Genomic DNA, 11,830 nt, shown 5'->3' with positions numbered 1-11,830 from the left:
CAATTTGGATCCGTCTTTCGGATCATTGCTGGGCACGTCGTGGCAGCCCAACCTCTAGGCCCCGCCCACCTTTTCCTACGGACCAATCACCGTGCGCGCTTTCAATCCGCCGTTGGGCCACCGAAGCTCCAATCCCTTTCCCCCCCACCCCATTCACTCTCCGTGCCCTGGTTCCTTTTTGGGACTCGTGTTGCTGCCATCCATTGCCCTCCCTCCCTCCTCCCTCGTACACGACTCCTAAAGACACCATTCCTAAAGCCAACCCGGCTTTATTCACACCCGAGGGGCTGCGGGACAGCAGCAGCAAGGACAGCCCCATTTAGGGGGGGGGTCCCATCCTACGTAGACCCCCGGGCTGCCCGCTGCCACCTCGCGGTGTCTCCGTTGTAGGGCAGCCGTTTTCCCGTCCACGTATCGCGATGTGAAGGGGGTGGGAAGGAGGGGGAGGGTCCTCAGCGATCCTTCCTACGGAGGGGGGGGGACGGCGGGTGGCGGACGGGGGGTACGTCGTAATGACTGGGGATGTGGCTGTTCTTGGGTGAGTCGTAGTGATTCAGAACGTCCCGTGTTGGTGCTGCACCCTCTGCCCCCCCCGGGCTGCTCTCTGTAAGGAGAAGGACAATAGGAGATAGGAGTCTCAAGGCTGTGCCCCCATCAGGATGCCCCCTCCCTATTAGTCCCCCCCCTCGTACCGTCCTCGTTGCTGTCTGGCTCCTCAAGGAGCCCAATCTCTGCGTAAGACATCTCTCGTTGGACCGGGGACTTCATTTCCATGTAGCTGCCCTCGGGGGCCTTGGCCAGCGGTGAAGGGACATCCTTGATGGTGGCATAAGGGTTTTCACTGGCCAAAGAGCTGCCGCTGGCCCTCAGCCCCTCCTGGGGGTGTTCTGTGGGTGAGGCAGAGGGATCCCCATCACCAATATAGCCATGCCTACATGGGTCCTATTCAGGTCCCATCCGCCTTCCCCTCTCCATCCCATCCCCTGTTCCCATTCCCATTGGTACCCGTGCTGTAGTACTTCCCCAGGCTGCAGGTGTAGCTGTAGCTGTAGCTCCGGTCCATCTGCCCCCCACCTGAAAACCAAACACCATGAGATCCAGGGGTCCCATTGATCCTCCCCATCTCCCAAAGCTCCCCCCCCCCAAATGCAAGGCTGCCACCATCCCAAGAGCAGCCCCCTCTTACCCCTGGGTCCCTGTGGTGGTGCCCCCAGGTGCTTCCAGTCAGGAGGAAGGGTGGCATTGCCTTCAGAGCCATAAGGCCTCTCTGCACCAGGGAAGGGCTGGGAGCTGGGGACCTGCAGCCAAAGCAGGTCTTGCTTTGGTCTTGCCCCATAGCTGCAGGGCAACCAGCAGTGGTGCCACGCTGCACCATGCCACCATAATGTGCCATACCTTTAAGGAGCTGGCTCTATCCTGGCTGCCAGGGGCAGGCAGAGTGCACTGGGACAGCGTGTGATAGCTGGGGTTGGAGTAGTAATGCGTGTGGTTCGGTGGCACATCTAAGGGACAGACATCAGCCCTGGTGCCGGGGAGACCCGGAGCCACATCCCAGTGTGCTGCTCACCTGGTACCACGTACTCAGATGTGTCCATCCGTCCTGCTGTGTATGCCACGGCCAGGTGCCTGTTCTCCTTTCCCTTCTGCCGGTGGCGGTAACACAGTGCCACAACCACCACGGTCACCAGCAGAGCCACCAGGGCCACCAGGCTGACCACCATCCCCAGAGTGCTATAGGCCAATGGTGGGGCTGGCACGATGGTATAGGGCTGATCGGGGTTCCCTGTAGATGTAGGAGATAGGGACAGTCCTTAGGAGAGGTGGGGAAATGGCCCCCCATCTTGCCCCCAGACTCTCCCATGCCTATTCACCAGCTTCACAGTGGGGTCCGGTCCTGCCTGGGGCACATGGGCACATCCCAGTCACGGGGTGGCAGGTGACATTGTGGGGACAGCGGCACAGCTGGTCACACTGCAATCCAAAGGTCCCAGGGGGGCACTCTGCAGGGGTACAGGGGGTGGGTGGCCTCATAGAGCTCCATACAGTGGCCCCAAATCACTCCCCAAAGACCCCCAGGCTGCACCATGGAGGTGCACAGAGCTACAGCAGCAGGGGGGGGGGGTCCCTACCTTCTTCACAGCTGGTTCCTGTCCATCCTGCAGGGCAGTGGCACGTCCCTTCAACAGGGTCACACGTCCCCCTATGGTGGCACTGGCAGCGTTGGGAGCAGGAGTCCCCCCAGGAGCCGGGTGTGCAGGCTGGTGGTGGGTCCAGGGGATGATCAGCCCCCTTGAAGCCAGTCCCCATCCCTATCCCCATATCCCCATACTCACGCTGGGAGCAATGGGGGCCGCTCCAGCCTGCAGCACATAGGCAGGCACCGGTGGCGTGGTGGCAGGAGGAACCATTGGCACAAGAGCAGCTCAGTGCACACCTCTTCCCATAGCGGCCAGGAGGGCACTCTGCAAGCATGGGGTGCTGTGAGACGAGCGCACCCAGCCTCAGCCCCATGGGGTTCAAGGGATGGGGAGAACCCCCCTATAGGGCACTCACGGCGCTGGCACGTGGGACCACGGAAGCCTGGGGTGCAGGTGCAGGATCCATCTTCAGGAGAGCACGATGCTCCATTGCGGCACACACAGAGCTGGCGGCAGCCTCGGCCCCAGGAGCCCTGCGGGCAGCTCTGCTTGCACTGCAGCCCTATGGGCAGCAAGAGCAATGAGGGACAAGGGAAGGGCACGGGGGGGGGTATCCCCACCCCAGCTCCCTCACCTGTCCACCCAGGCAGGCAGTGGCACTCTCCAGTGATGGGGTCACAGCCATCTGCATGGGCACATTCGCAGCGCTGCCCACAGCCAGCACCAAATGTCCCATTCTGGGATTCAGGGATGAAATCAGCATTGGAGAGGGTGGCACTGAGGATGGTGGTGATGCTGGAGATGGTGACACCACGTTCCAGTGCTGTGATGGGGACACTCACCGGGCAGGGCTGGTGGCAATGGGGGCCGTGCCATCCTGGGGTGCAGCTACAGACCCCACTCTGTGCACTGCAGGTGGCTCCATGGGCACAGTTGCAACTCCCATTGCAGCCAGGGCCCCAGGTGCCATCAGGACACGGTTTGGAGCAGTCAGGTCCGTGCCAACCTGCAGAGCGAGAGGGTGATGGGGTGGGCATGGAGATGGCCATACATCACCCCAGCTGTCCCCAGCCCACCCTTGCTGTGTGCCCACCTTCCTTGCAGATGCAGGAGCCATCGATGGGGGAGCACGCAACGCCGTGCTGGCAGGAGCAGCGCTCAGAGCAGTTCACCCCAAAGGTGTCTGAAGGGCACAGGGAGGAGCAATGCTCATCCTGGGGGGAGGGTAAGAATGTGGGGGGACTGAGAGGCCACAAACCAGCCCCCTGCCTTCCCTTGGTGCAGTGATACTGGAGGCAGAGGGGTGACCCCAAAATCTTGAGCTCCCAGGGGACTCACCTGGATGCTACAATGCTGAGCCCTCCCCCAAGGATGCCTGGACCCTAAACTAAACCCCAGGGATAACCAGACCCCAAACCCATCCAGAAGGTGCCCTGAGGGTGTCCTCCCCAAGGATCCATTGACCCCCAACTACCCCCAGGGATAACCAGACCCCAAACCCATCCAGAAGGTGCCCTGAGGGTGTCCTCCCTAAGGATCCCTTGACCCCCATGTCCCTCACCACTGCTCCCCATGCCTTCCCCATATCCCATCAGCAGGAGCAGCTCGGGGACTCACCGTGTAGCCAGGAGGGCAGTGGCAGCGCCCGGTGGTCCCATCGCAGGTGCCCCCATTGAGGCAGAGGCAGAGCTGTAAGCAGCCAGTCCCAAAGGTGCCGGGGGGGCAGCTTTCATTGCAGAAGAGCCCAGCCCAGCCAGGGCGACACGAGCACTCACCGAGCAGCGGGTGGCAGCTGGGGTTACCCAACTCAGCACCCAGAGCTCCCAGTCCAGGCACTGGGAGTACTGGGTAGGGGCTATGTGAATGATGCAGGGGATAAAGGGAGGGCACATCACCTACCTCTGGCTGTGCTGGGGGTGACAGAGGCATTGGCTTTGACACTGGATGCCATAGAGGCCGGGAAGGCAGCGGGGCTCCTCACAACGGCTGCCCTGAAAGCCAGCCTCACACAGGCATGCACCATCCACATGGAAGCACTGTCCCCCATTGGCACAGTCACAGCTCTCCTGGCAGTCCTGCCCATACCTCCCTACTGGGCATCTCTCCCTGCACCTGTATGGGGACAAAGGGGGTGACACAGCCCCATGGTGGCAACCAGACCCTCCTTCTCTGCCCCAAGCTGAGACCGTGCAGCTCATTGTATGCCAGGCTGCCTCCAGGTCCTGCTCGGGCAGCACCAGGTCTTGGTTGCCCCCATCCCCTGTGTGCCCCATCCCTGTGTACCCCTTTGCATCCACTGCTGCCACTCCAACCCCCTGTGTGCCCCATCCCACCCACGTCCCCATTCCTATGTGCCTTCACCCCACGTCCCCCATCCCTCATTCCCGTGCCTCCCTGTACCTCACTCCCCATCTCCCCCAGCCCCCTGTGTGCCCCATCCCACCCACGTCCCCATTCCTATGTGCCTTCACCCCACGTCCCCCATCCCTCATTCCCGTGCCTCCCTGTACCTCACTCCCCATCTCCCCCAGCCCCCTGTGTGCCCCATCCCCACTCACTGCTCTCCAGTGTAGCCAGGTGCACACTTGCACTGCCCCCCAAGGGGGTCACAGATGCCCCCGTTGTGGCAGCGACACTCCCCCAGGCAGCTGGGACCAAAGCGCCCGGGGGGGCACGGTATAGAGCAGATGTCCCCCTGCCATAGAGTTGTACAGTCAGCAGGGCCAGAAGGAACCCCATACCATGAGCAGAAGGGGGGCACATCCCACCTACCATCCATCCATGGGGGCAAACGCAGGTGCTGGAGCCGGGGGGGTGGCAGATACCTCCATTCTGGCAGGGGCAGTGAGTGTTGCACGGTGTCCCCTCGGGGCACAGCACCTCACAGCTGCAAGGAAAGCAAGCTTTGAGGATGCAAACAGTTCCCCCTACCCTCTGGGCACCACAGGGACCCTCACTCACAGTGGGCCAGCATATCCTGGGGGGCAGAGGCAGGCACCAGTGGAGGCATTGCAGGGGGCCCCATGGTGGCATGGGCAGTGCAGGAGGCAGTCGGGGCCATAGAAGCCAGATGGGCAGGGCTGGTGGCACAGTGGGGGGGTGAAGCCAGGGGGGCAGGTACAGACCCCATTCAGGGGATCACAGGGGGCTCCATGGTGGCAGTCACAGCGGCTCTCACAGTTCTGGCCCCACGAATGCTCATCACATTCTGCATGGGTGAGAACAATGCTATGTCCCACGGCCCAGCCCCAGTCACATCCTTATATTCACCCCCATCCCCATCTCCATCCCAAGCCCAGCCCATCCCCATCCCCAACTCCATCCACCCTCATCCCCATCGCTGTTCCCATCTCATCCCCAACTCCGACCCCATCCCCATCTCATCTCACTCCTTTCCATCTTCACCCCCAGGACATCTCATCACACACCCTCACAAAACCCCCACAGCCCCACTCCATCCCCCCAACCCAGGGGTCCCTATGTCCCCTCCCCACTCACCACTGGAGCAGTCATGTCCCCTCCAACCCGGCTCACATTGGCAACGCTCAGGGGCCACACACCGCCCATGGACACACTCCTGGGTGCAACGTGCTGCAGGTACACAGCTGGGAGGTGAGCAAGGGACAACCCAGGACCCCCCCCTCACCCCCCATCCACCCCACTCACGGACACAGGCGTCCCTGCTTTCATAGTAACCCAGGCAGCATTGGTAGCGCCGGCGGTAGTCAGTGCGCACTGCCTGTCTGTACTCTGTGCGATACACAACCCTGTGCCAAAAGCAAAGCTGTAAGGATGAGGTGCAAGGGGACACCCCTATGTGAACATCCCCCCTTCAGACATTGGGCACCATCTAATGGGACAGCCCCTATTAGCCATATGGGACATCATCCCATTGGACACAGGACAGCCCCGCAGCAGGGCAGGGGAGCGTTTAGGCTGGGCACCAGGATGCTCCATGCAGTGGGATGAGATGGGGGTCTTGGCTCAGCCCTCACCTTTGCTGAGGGCAGGGCTGTGATTGCCTTGCTGTCCCAGTGCAGGGCTCAGTGGAGGTCACGATGTGAGGTTTGCTGTACGACTCCTTCACCGCTGCTGTAAAACTGTTAAGGGAGAGGGCACGGGGTGGTGGGGTGGTCCCATAGATGCCCCCAACCCGGTGTCCCCAGCACAGCTCCTACCTCTCCCAGTAGCTGCAGACATTGGGGTCGCTGGGGTGGAGGGCAGACAGGAGGCAGGCGTGCAGTGCCAGTACCACGGTCCTCAACACCATCCTGCATGGAAGTACTGAGCCAGGCTCACACACACACACTGTTCTCCCTTTCCCCACCCACCGCCCCCGGCCTCGGCCTCCCTGCGGGGCTGGGTCTGCATTCCTACATGCGGGGGAATGGCTCCAACCCAACCTGGCTGCCAAAGGGAAACTGAGGCACAGCCACACGGGTGGCCTCGGTGCTGTGTGAGCCCCACACATAGACAGAAGTGCTGTGGCCGTGGAGCTGTGCCCATCCTGCCCCACATCACAGCACATCTCCCTCTGCCATCGCTCAGCCCTACCGTACAGCTGCTCCTGAGGTGGGCTCCAAAGACCCCATCCTGGGGATGGCTCCTCTCCCACAGCACTGGGGGCAGCCCAGTGAATGGCAACAGGGTGACCTGTCCCTGGGGATAGATATGGGGCACTGAAAGCACAAGAAAAACTGGGGACATTGGGCTGACCCATCCCCAAGGCTGGATGCAGGGCAATGGTTGACATCAGTTTGCATTGGGGCCATCAGGCTGAACTGCCCCCAGGGCTGACTATTAGGCATTGGGGGACAGCAGGGATACATCCTGGCATCTCCCTGCCCTCAGATCCACTGTCCCATCTCATGGACGTGGGGATGGGAAGGAGTTAACCCCCAGGCCCTGGCAACCTCCCTGCATGGCCCCGTTTCAACGCTTCTAGTATTTATTTGCCGTTGTGTTTCCTGGATCCGCCAGGCTCTTGCTCAACCGAGCTCAGGACGGGCTCTGGGAGCACAGCCAGCTCCAAACGGGGCCACACACTGCAGCATTTTGGGGTGCATTAGGGTTTCTGCAAGACCCAGAAAGAGAGGATGGCAGGGACCCTTAAGCTGCCCCCATTTGGCACCAGGACCCCAACCCAGCGTCCTCGAGCAGCACAACATGCCCTGAGCACACAGCAACATGTTTTTGGGGGGATGGCTGCAGCTCTCCGATACGCACACATGTGCTGCAGGAGGAAGCAGAGGTTTCCTGCCCCTCGCAGCTGGATTCATGGATTCACAGCCATTTCCTCAATGCCTGGGGGACACCTCAAGGTGCCACCCCCAATGCCACCCTCCTCCTCCTCCTCCTCCCTATGGGGCTGCTGTGTCTCCATACAACAGAGGTGTGGGGTGACCCCACCAGTGCAGCCCTTCCTTGTCCCAAAGCAAAGCCATTATTTTTTGCTGCTGGAAAAAGTGTTTAGTCAGAGAGTTTCCCCCATTTCCCTTCAGGTCCCAGTGGCCGTTTCCAGGGTGAGTAATTGCTCACCCGTTTCTGAGCCTCCCATCTTACAGCTCTCCTCCCCAGTTCGGGACCCCTGAGCCCTCCCCATGGTCCCATCCCCACTCCAGTGAACCCACGCGCTGGGGGGGGCCAGGGCCTCAGTGCTGCTGAGAACAACAGGAACCGCTCAGAGATGCTGGCAGGAAAAGCGAGGAGTCATCAAAACACGGCCCCATCTGGTGCTAATTGGGATGTGGGGGCCAGGATACCCAGCATTGTCCTATGGGCACCACAAAGACCCCCAAGAGATTCTCCTGCACTGCCCCACACTCTCAGACCTCTCTCCAGAGCAAGGAATAGTGTGTCCCCATCCCTGGGAGCTCCAATCCCATCTGGGGACAGGGACAGGGTGGCATAGACGTGCCTGAGCCCCACATCACCCTCACACCAGGGTGGTCACATCCCAGAGACCCACATCCTCCTGCTTTGAACCAGGCAGGAGGAAGAGAGGGGAGAGGACATCCCCAAGGGTTGGGGACAATTATCCTCATCCCCCTCCTCCCTCCCTCCTTGTCTTTTTGCTCCCAGTGTGACACAGGTCAGAGAGCATCGCCCGCAGGCACTGGGACCCACAGCCCTACATTGGGAAGATGGGGCTGAGGGAAGAGATGTGGCTCCTGCACTGTCCCCAATGGAGACACAGAGCCCGGGAAGGGTCCCACTATCTCTGTCCTGGTGTTTCCTACACCACGGGCTGATGTGTTTCCTTCAGGGCTGTGAGCATCGTGAGGACACTGTGGGGCCAGGGACAGGGATGGGGACATGGGCAGGGATGGCGACAGGGTCCACTTAGGGTCAATGTCAGCTCTGGGGTCACTGCAGCATCACCACTCCATCCCATGTACCCCTTGCCATTCCAATGCCACTTAGGGCACTCCATACCCCCCCAACAGGACCAGGACCCCCCTTGGCCACCCCAATAGGACTCCAACCCCCCGGACCCCCGGTGCTTACCGGGACCCTCACCTGGCCGGGCCGGGACAGGACTGGAAAGGACGGGACTGGAAAGGACGGGACTGGAAAGGACGGGACGGGACGAGGCCGGTGCTGCCTGAGCTCTGCGTGTTGGAAGCTCAACGCAGCCGTCGGAAGCAGAGGGAGGGCCTGGAGCAGCTCTCAGGAAGTTTGGACTCAGAGACAACTGCGGAAAAGGGGGGGAAAAAAAATCAACCATAAAAAAAAACACCACTTTTTTTTTTTCAACTTTCTTGGCCAGAAACCAACAGGTTTGGAACAAAAACATCACCGGGGCGGGGCGGCCCCATGGGGACAACACCGGGTAGGTCCGATCCCGGAGGCTCTGCGGGGCGATGCGGGAGCGGCTCCGCATCCCTGGCGGCCCCGAGTGATCCCTGCGGTGCCGTCGGGTCGGGTCGAGCTTCGGGGGTTGCGGGTATCGAGCATCCCCCGGCCGAACAGCAGCATCTGGTGGCGGCTGCGAGCAGAGCCGGGCTGAGAGCAGAGCAAGACTTGAAGTGGTACCGGCTTGAGCTATAACCCAGCATCCTATAACCAGCATCCTATAACACAGGATCATCGCCAAACGTCATCCCCACGCCCTGGTATTCCCGGCAGTGCCTCAGCCCTGCAGTACAGGAGAACGTTGTGCTGGCATCCTCAGTATACATCACCTTAGGATCCATGTTGTGCATCACCCATCAGCGTGGGTTCCCAAGCTGTGTGCTATCTCTGCAACCCAGACATGTATTTTCCTTTCTTGGGCATATACCATCCCAAATGTTGGCTCTCTTAGCCATGCTGCATCCCTGCATCCCCAAGCCACACGTCATCCCTACATCACGGGATACCCCATCACACAACCCTCCCACCCTCAGCTCCCCCCCAGCTCTCTGCCCATGTATCACCCTGTATCTTGGGCTCCCCATCCACATCTCATCCCCCCAGCCCTGTGCTGGGGTCCCCACACTCAGCCCCCTCCCCATACTCAAGCCTCTCCCCTCTCCCAGCAAGCACGTACATTAGCTGGCCTCAACTAATGTCAAGACGCCATTAATTGCCTCTCCTCGTTACAGTAATAGCTCTAATCACTCATAACGATCTTCACGTCCCAGCGTGGCTTTACTGCTCTCCCCCCACTCATCCCCCCCAGCCCACTCGGGCTCCATTAGGATGCAGCCCACCCTCAGCCACAGGGGCTGCCCCAAATAGCTCTGCTTGGAGAAGGGCACAGAGGATGAGGGCACAAGGATTGTTAAGTTGAGGACAATGGGACCAGGATTGGGGACACTGGAGCTGGGAACTGGGCAGAATTGACCCCCCTCTGCTGCTCTTAAATAAGGCATCGCTGTGGTCACCAGGAAATGCTGCTCTGGGACACTTCAGCAGCACTTCAGCTGAGCCTCATTAGTGTCAAGATGCCTCTGCAGCCCCCTTGAGACCTCCAGGCCAGGGGGAACCGGGCCCACAAGTGCACTTAGGAGACACACAGGGTCCGGTCAGTGCTCATCCACCCCAGGACCCGTGGCGCCGGGATGCAGCTGCAGCCCCACATCCATCATCACCATGATACGATCCTCCTAAAGTGGGAAACCCCAAACTGGGCAATCCCATATACAGTCCCTGTAACCAAGCAGTCCCCAGGGCCTCCTCCTGCCCCATCCCTGTGGGGTGTCTTACAAGGGCATCCCTGGCACCACAGATCCATCTGATGGATCACAGAGCACAGCCAGCTCCATGGGCAGCACTAGAGGTACCTTAGATCCAGGCAGGATGAAGCCCCACCATAAAAAATCCCTTTGCAGCCCCATTGGATGCAGGATGAGGTCTGGGACCCTGTCAGCTCCCTGTCCCCAGCTCGGTTGCTGTGCTGCTAAGAAAGGAACTTTTCCAAGGAGCAGAGCCGTTAATTACCTCATTGCCAGAGTCCATTACCGCTCCCCCTGGAGCAGCTGAAATGGAGAAACTGTGGGGTGGGGATAAATCAATCAGAGCTGCACACTTCTGAGAGCGGGGCTTAACCCTTCCCTCTCTACCCCACAGGGAAACCGAGGCAGACCCACACCAGGTCCCCCCCCCCCATGCACGTGGTGCTCTCATACCGCCATGCTCAGGTTCATTTTTTGGGGCAGTTTGGTTCTTTTCCAGTGCTTGGACAGCTTGTGGCCGCTGCTTCCCCTCTGCAAGAACACTATTGACCGAAGAGACAATTTGCAGCGCAGTGCTGGAAAAGCTCACAGTTGTAATCTTGTTCCTTCCTCAAATTAGATAAGAGGGAAAAGCCCATAAATCAACGCAGGCAGAGATTAGAGAACCCCAAGGAAGGAGGGCACTCTCCACTGGTCTTGCATGAGTGGAGACATTGCCACCACCTCATGAATAAGGTCTGTATGTGGGGCACCACTTGCACCCCTCCCTTTCCACCAGTCCCAGCAGAGCTCTGGGGTTGGACAAGGGGACAGAAGGCACAGCCTGACTGCAAAGCAGCTCTTTGCACACCTCTATGGCAGCCCCAACACTCACTGCCTCAGTTTCCCCATTGGATCAAAGCTGGCATTGGGTGCCACCCATTTTGCTGGCCAATACATCCCACCCCTGAGCTGGCAGCTGGAGCTGTGCCCTCTGCAGGGAGGGGATAACAAGGGCTGGGTTATGTGCCAGGGACACTAGGGATGGCTTTGGTTTCCTACTGCTTCTGCTGTGCTGTATGCAGCCCTGGACATCCTGCATGGTACAGCACCACAGCAATGCACCATGGCACAGAGCTGCTCCATGGCACAGTGATGCACTGTGCCTCAGTTTCCCCAGGTCTCCTCTTCCTTCTTATCTCAGGTCACTGTGGGTAACAAAGGAGCTGCCAGGGCCCAGCCTGCCCTGCCTAATTAGCCAGATGAAATCAATTCTGCTCCATTACAGTCAAATCCAGGTCTCAAACATTACCAAGGCGGCCGGAGAGCCCTGGGAAGGATGATTAAGTGGACGCTACAGGGCATTTGATAACCCCATGGCTCCGGTGACGGTGTGTGGGGAAGGGAGGGCTTTGCCCTTTGTTTGGGGGGTTTGGCTTCTTCATCCCTTTGTGCTCAAAAGGTCCCCACCCTACACCTCAGGCACAGGGACCCATCCACTGTGCACAGCCCCAGGCCAGCCAGAGGGTCCCTGAAGTGTCCCTATGTCCCTCT

At 60.0% G+C, this 11,830-nt stretch overlaps 1 protein-coding gene across 4 annotated transcripts; it reads right to left on the bottom strand.

Annotated features, from left to right (window-relative positions):
* Positions 1–249: 249 nt before the first annotated feature.
* On the bottom strand, positions 250–9,019 carry PEAR1 (platelet endothelial aggregation receptor 1). Of its 4 annotated transcripts, none has more exons than XM_015884486.2 (24): positions 8,646–9,019; positions 6,693–6,797; positions 6,317–6,409; positions 6,134–6,238; positions 5,805–5,905; positions 5,637–5,729; positions 5,100–5,346; positions 4,911–5,025; positions 4,697–4,833; positions 4,038–4,250; positions 3,756–3,930; positions 3,232–3,352; positions 2,981–3,144; positions 2,773–2,875; positions 2,554–2,700; positions 2,334–2,462; positions 2,130–2,258; positions 1,872–2,000; positions 1,568–1,783; positions 1,396–1,502; positions 1,187–1,298; positions 1,006–1,074; positions 693–887; positions 250–604 (listed from the first exon to the last, which is right to left on the bottom strand). In XM_015884486.2, the coding sequence occupies exons 2-24, from the start codon at positions 6,728–6,730 to the stop codon at positions 453–455; spliced, it is 3,090 nt and encodes a 1,029-aa protein (XP_015739972.1). In that variant the 5' UTR covers positions 6,731–6,797; positions 8,646–9,019; the 3' UTR covers positions 250–452. The 4 variants fall into 4 exon arrangements, with proteins under 4 accessions (XP_015739972.1, XP_015739971.1, XP_015739974.1 ...); XM_015884485.2 differs by having other exon boundaries at positions 8,658–9,019; XM_015884488.2 differs by lacking the exon at positions 6,693–6,797 and having other exon boundaries at positions 8,646–9,018.
* Positions 9,020–11,830: the final 2,811 nt, after the last annotated feature.

The sequence above is a fragment of the Coturnix japonica genome, chromosome 25 (genome assembly GCF_001577835.2).
Source record: "Coturnix japonica isolate 7356 chromosome 25, Coturnix japonica 2.1, whole genome shotgun sequence".
Taxonomy (NCBI): Eukaryota; Metazoa; Chordata; class Aves; order Galliformes; family Phasianidae; genus Coturnix; species Coturnix japonica.
Note: the sequence above shows the minus strand (reverse complement) of the source record. Positions and strands in the feature narration are given on the sequence as shown.

Bases quoted from the DNA above. Each gene is read 5' to 3' on its own strand.
- PEAR1 (XM_015884486.2), bottom strand. From the start codon at position 6,730: ATGGGGTCTTTGGAGCCCACCTCAGGAGCAGCTGTACG. The intron at 3,931-4,037 runs GTAGGTGATGTG...GGGTAACCCCAG, and splicing joins CACCCCCAGCACAGCCAGAG to CTGCCACCCGCTGCTCGGTG. The intron at 2,001-2,129 runs GTAGGGACCCCC...GTACCCCTGCAG, and splicing joins AGGAACCAGCTGTGAAGAAG to AGTGCCCCCCTGGGACCTTT.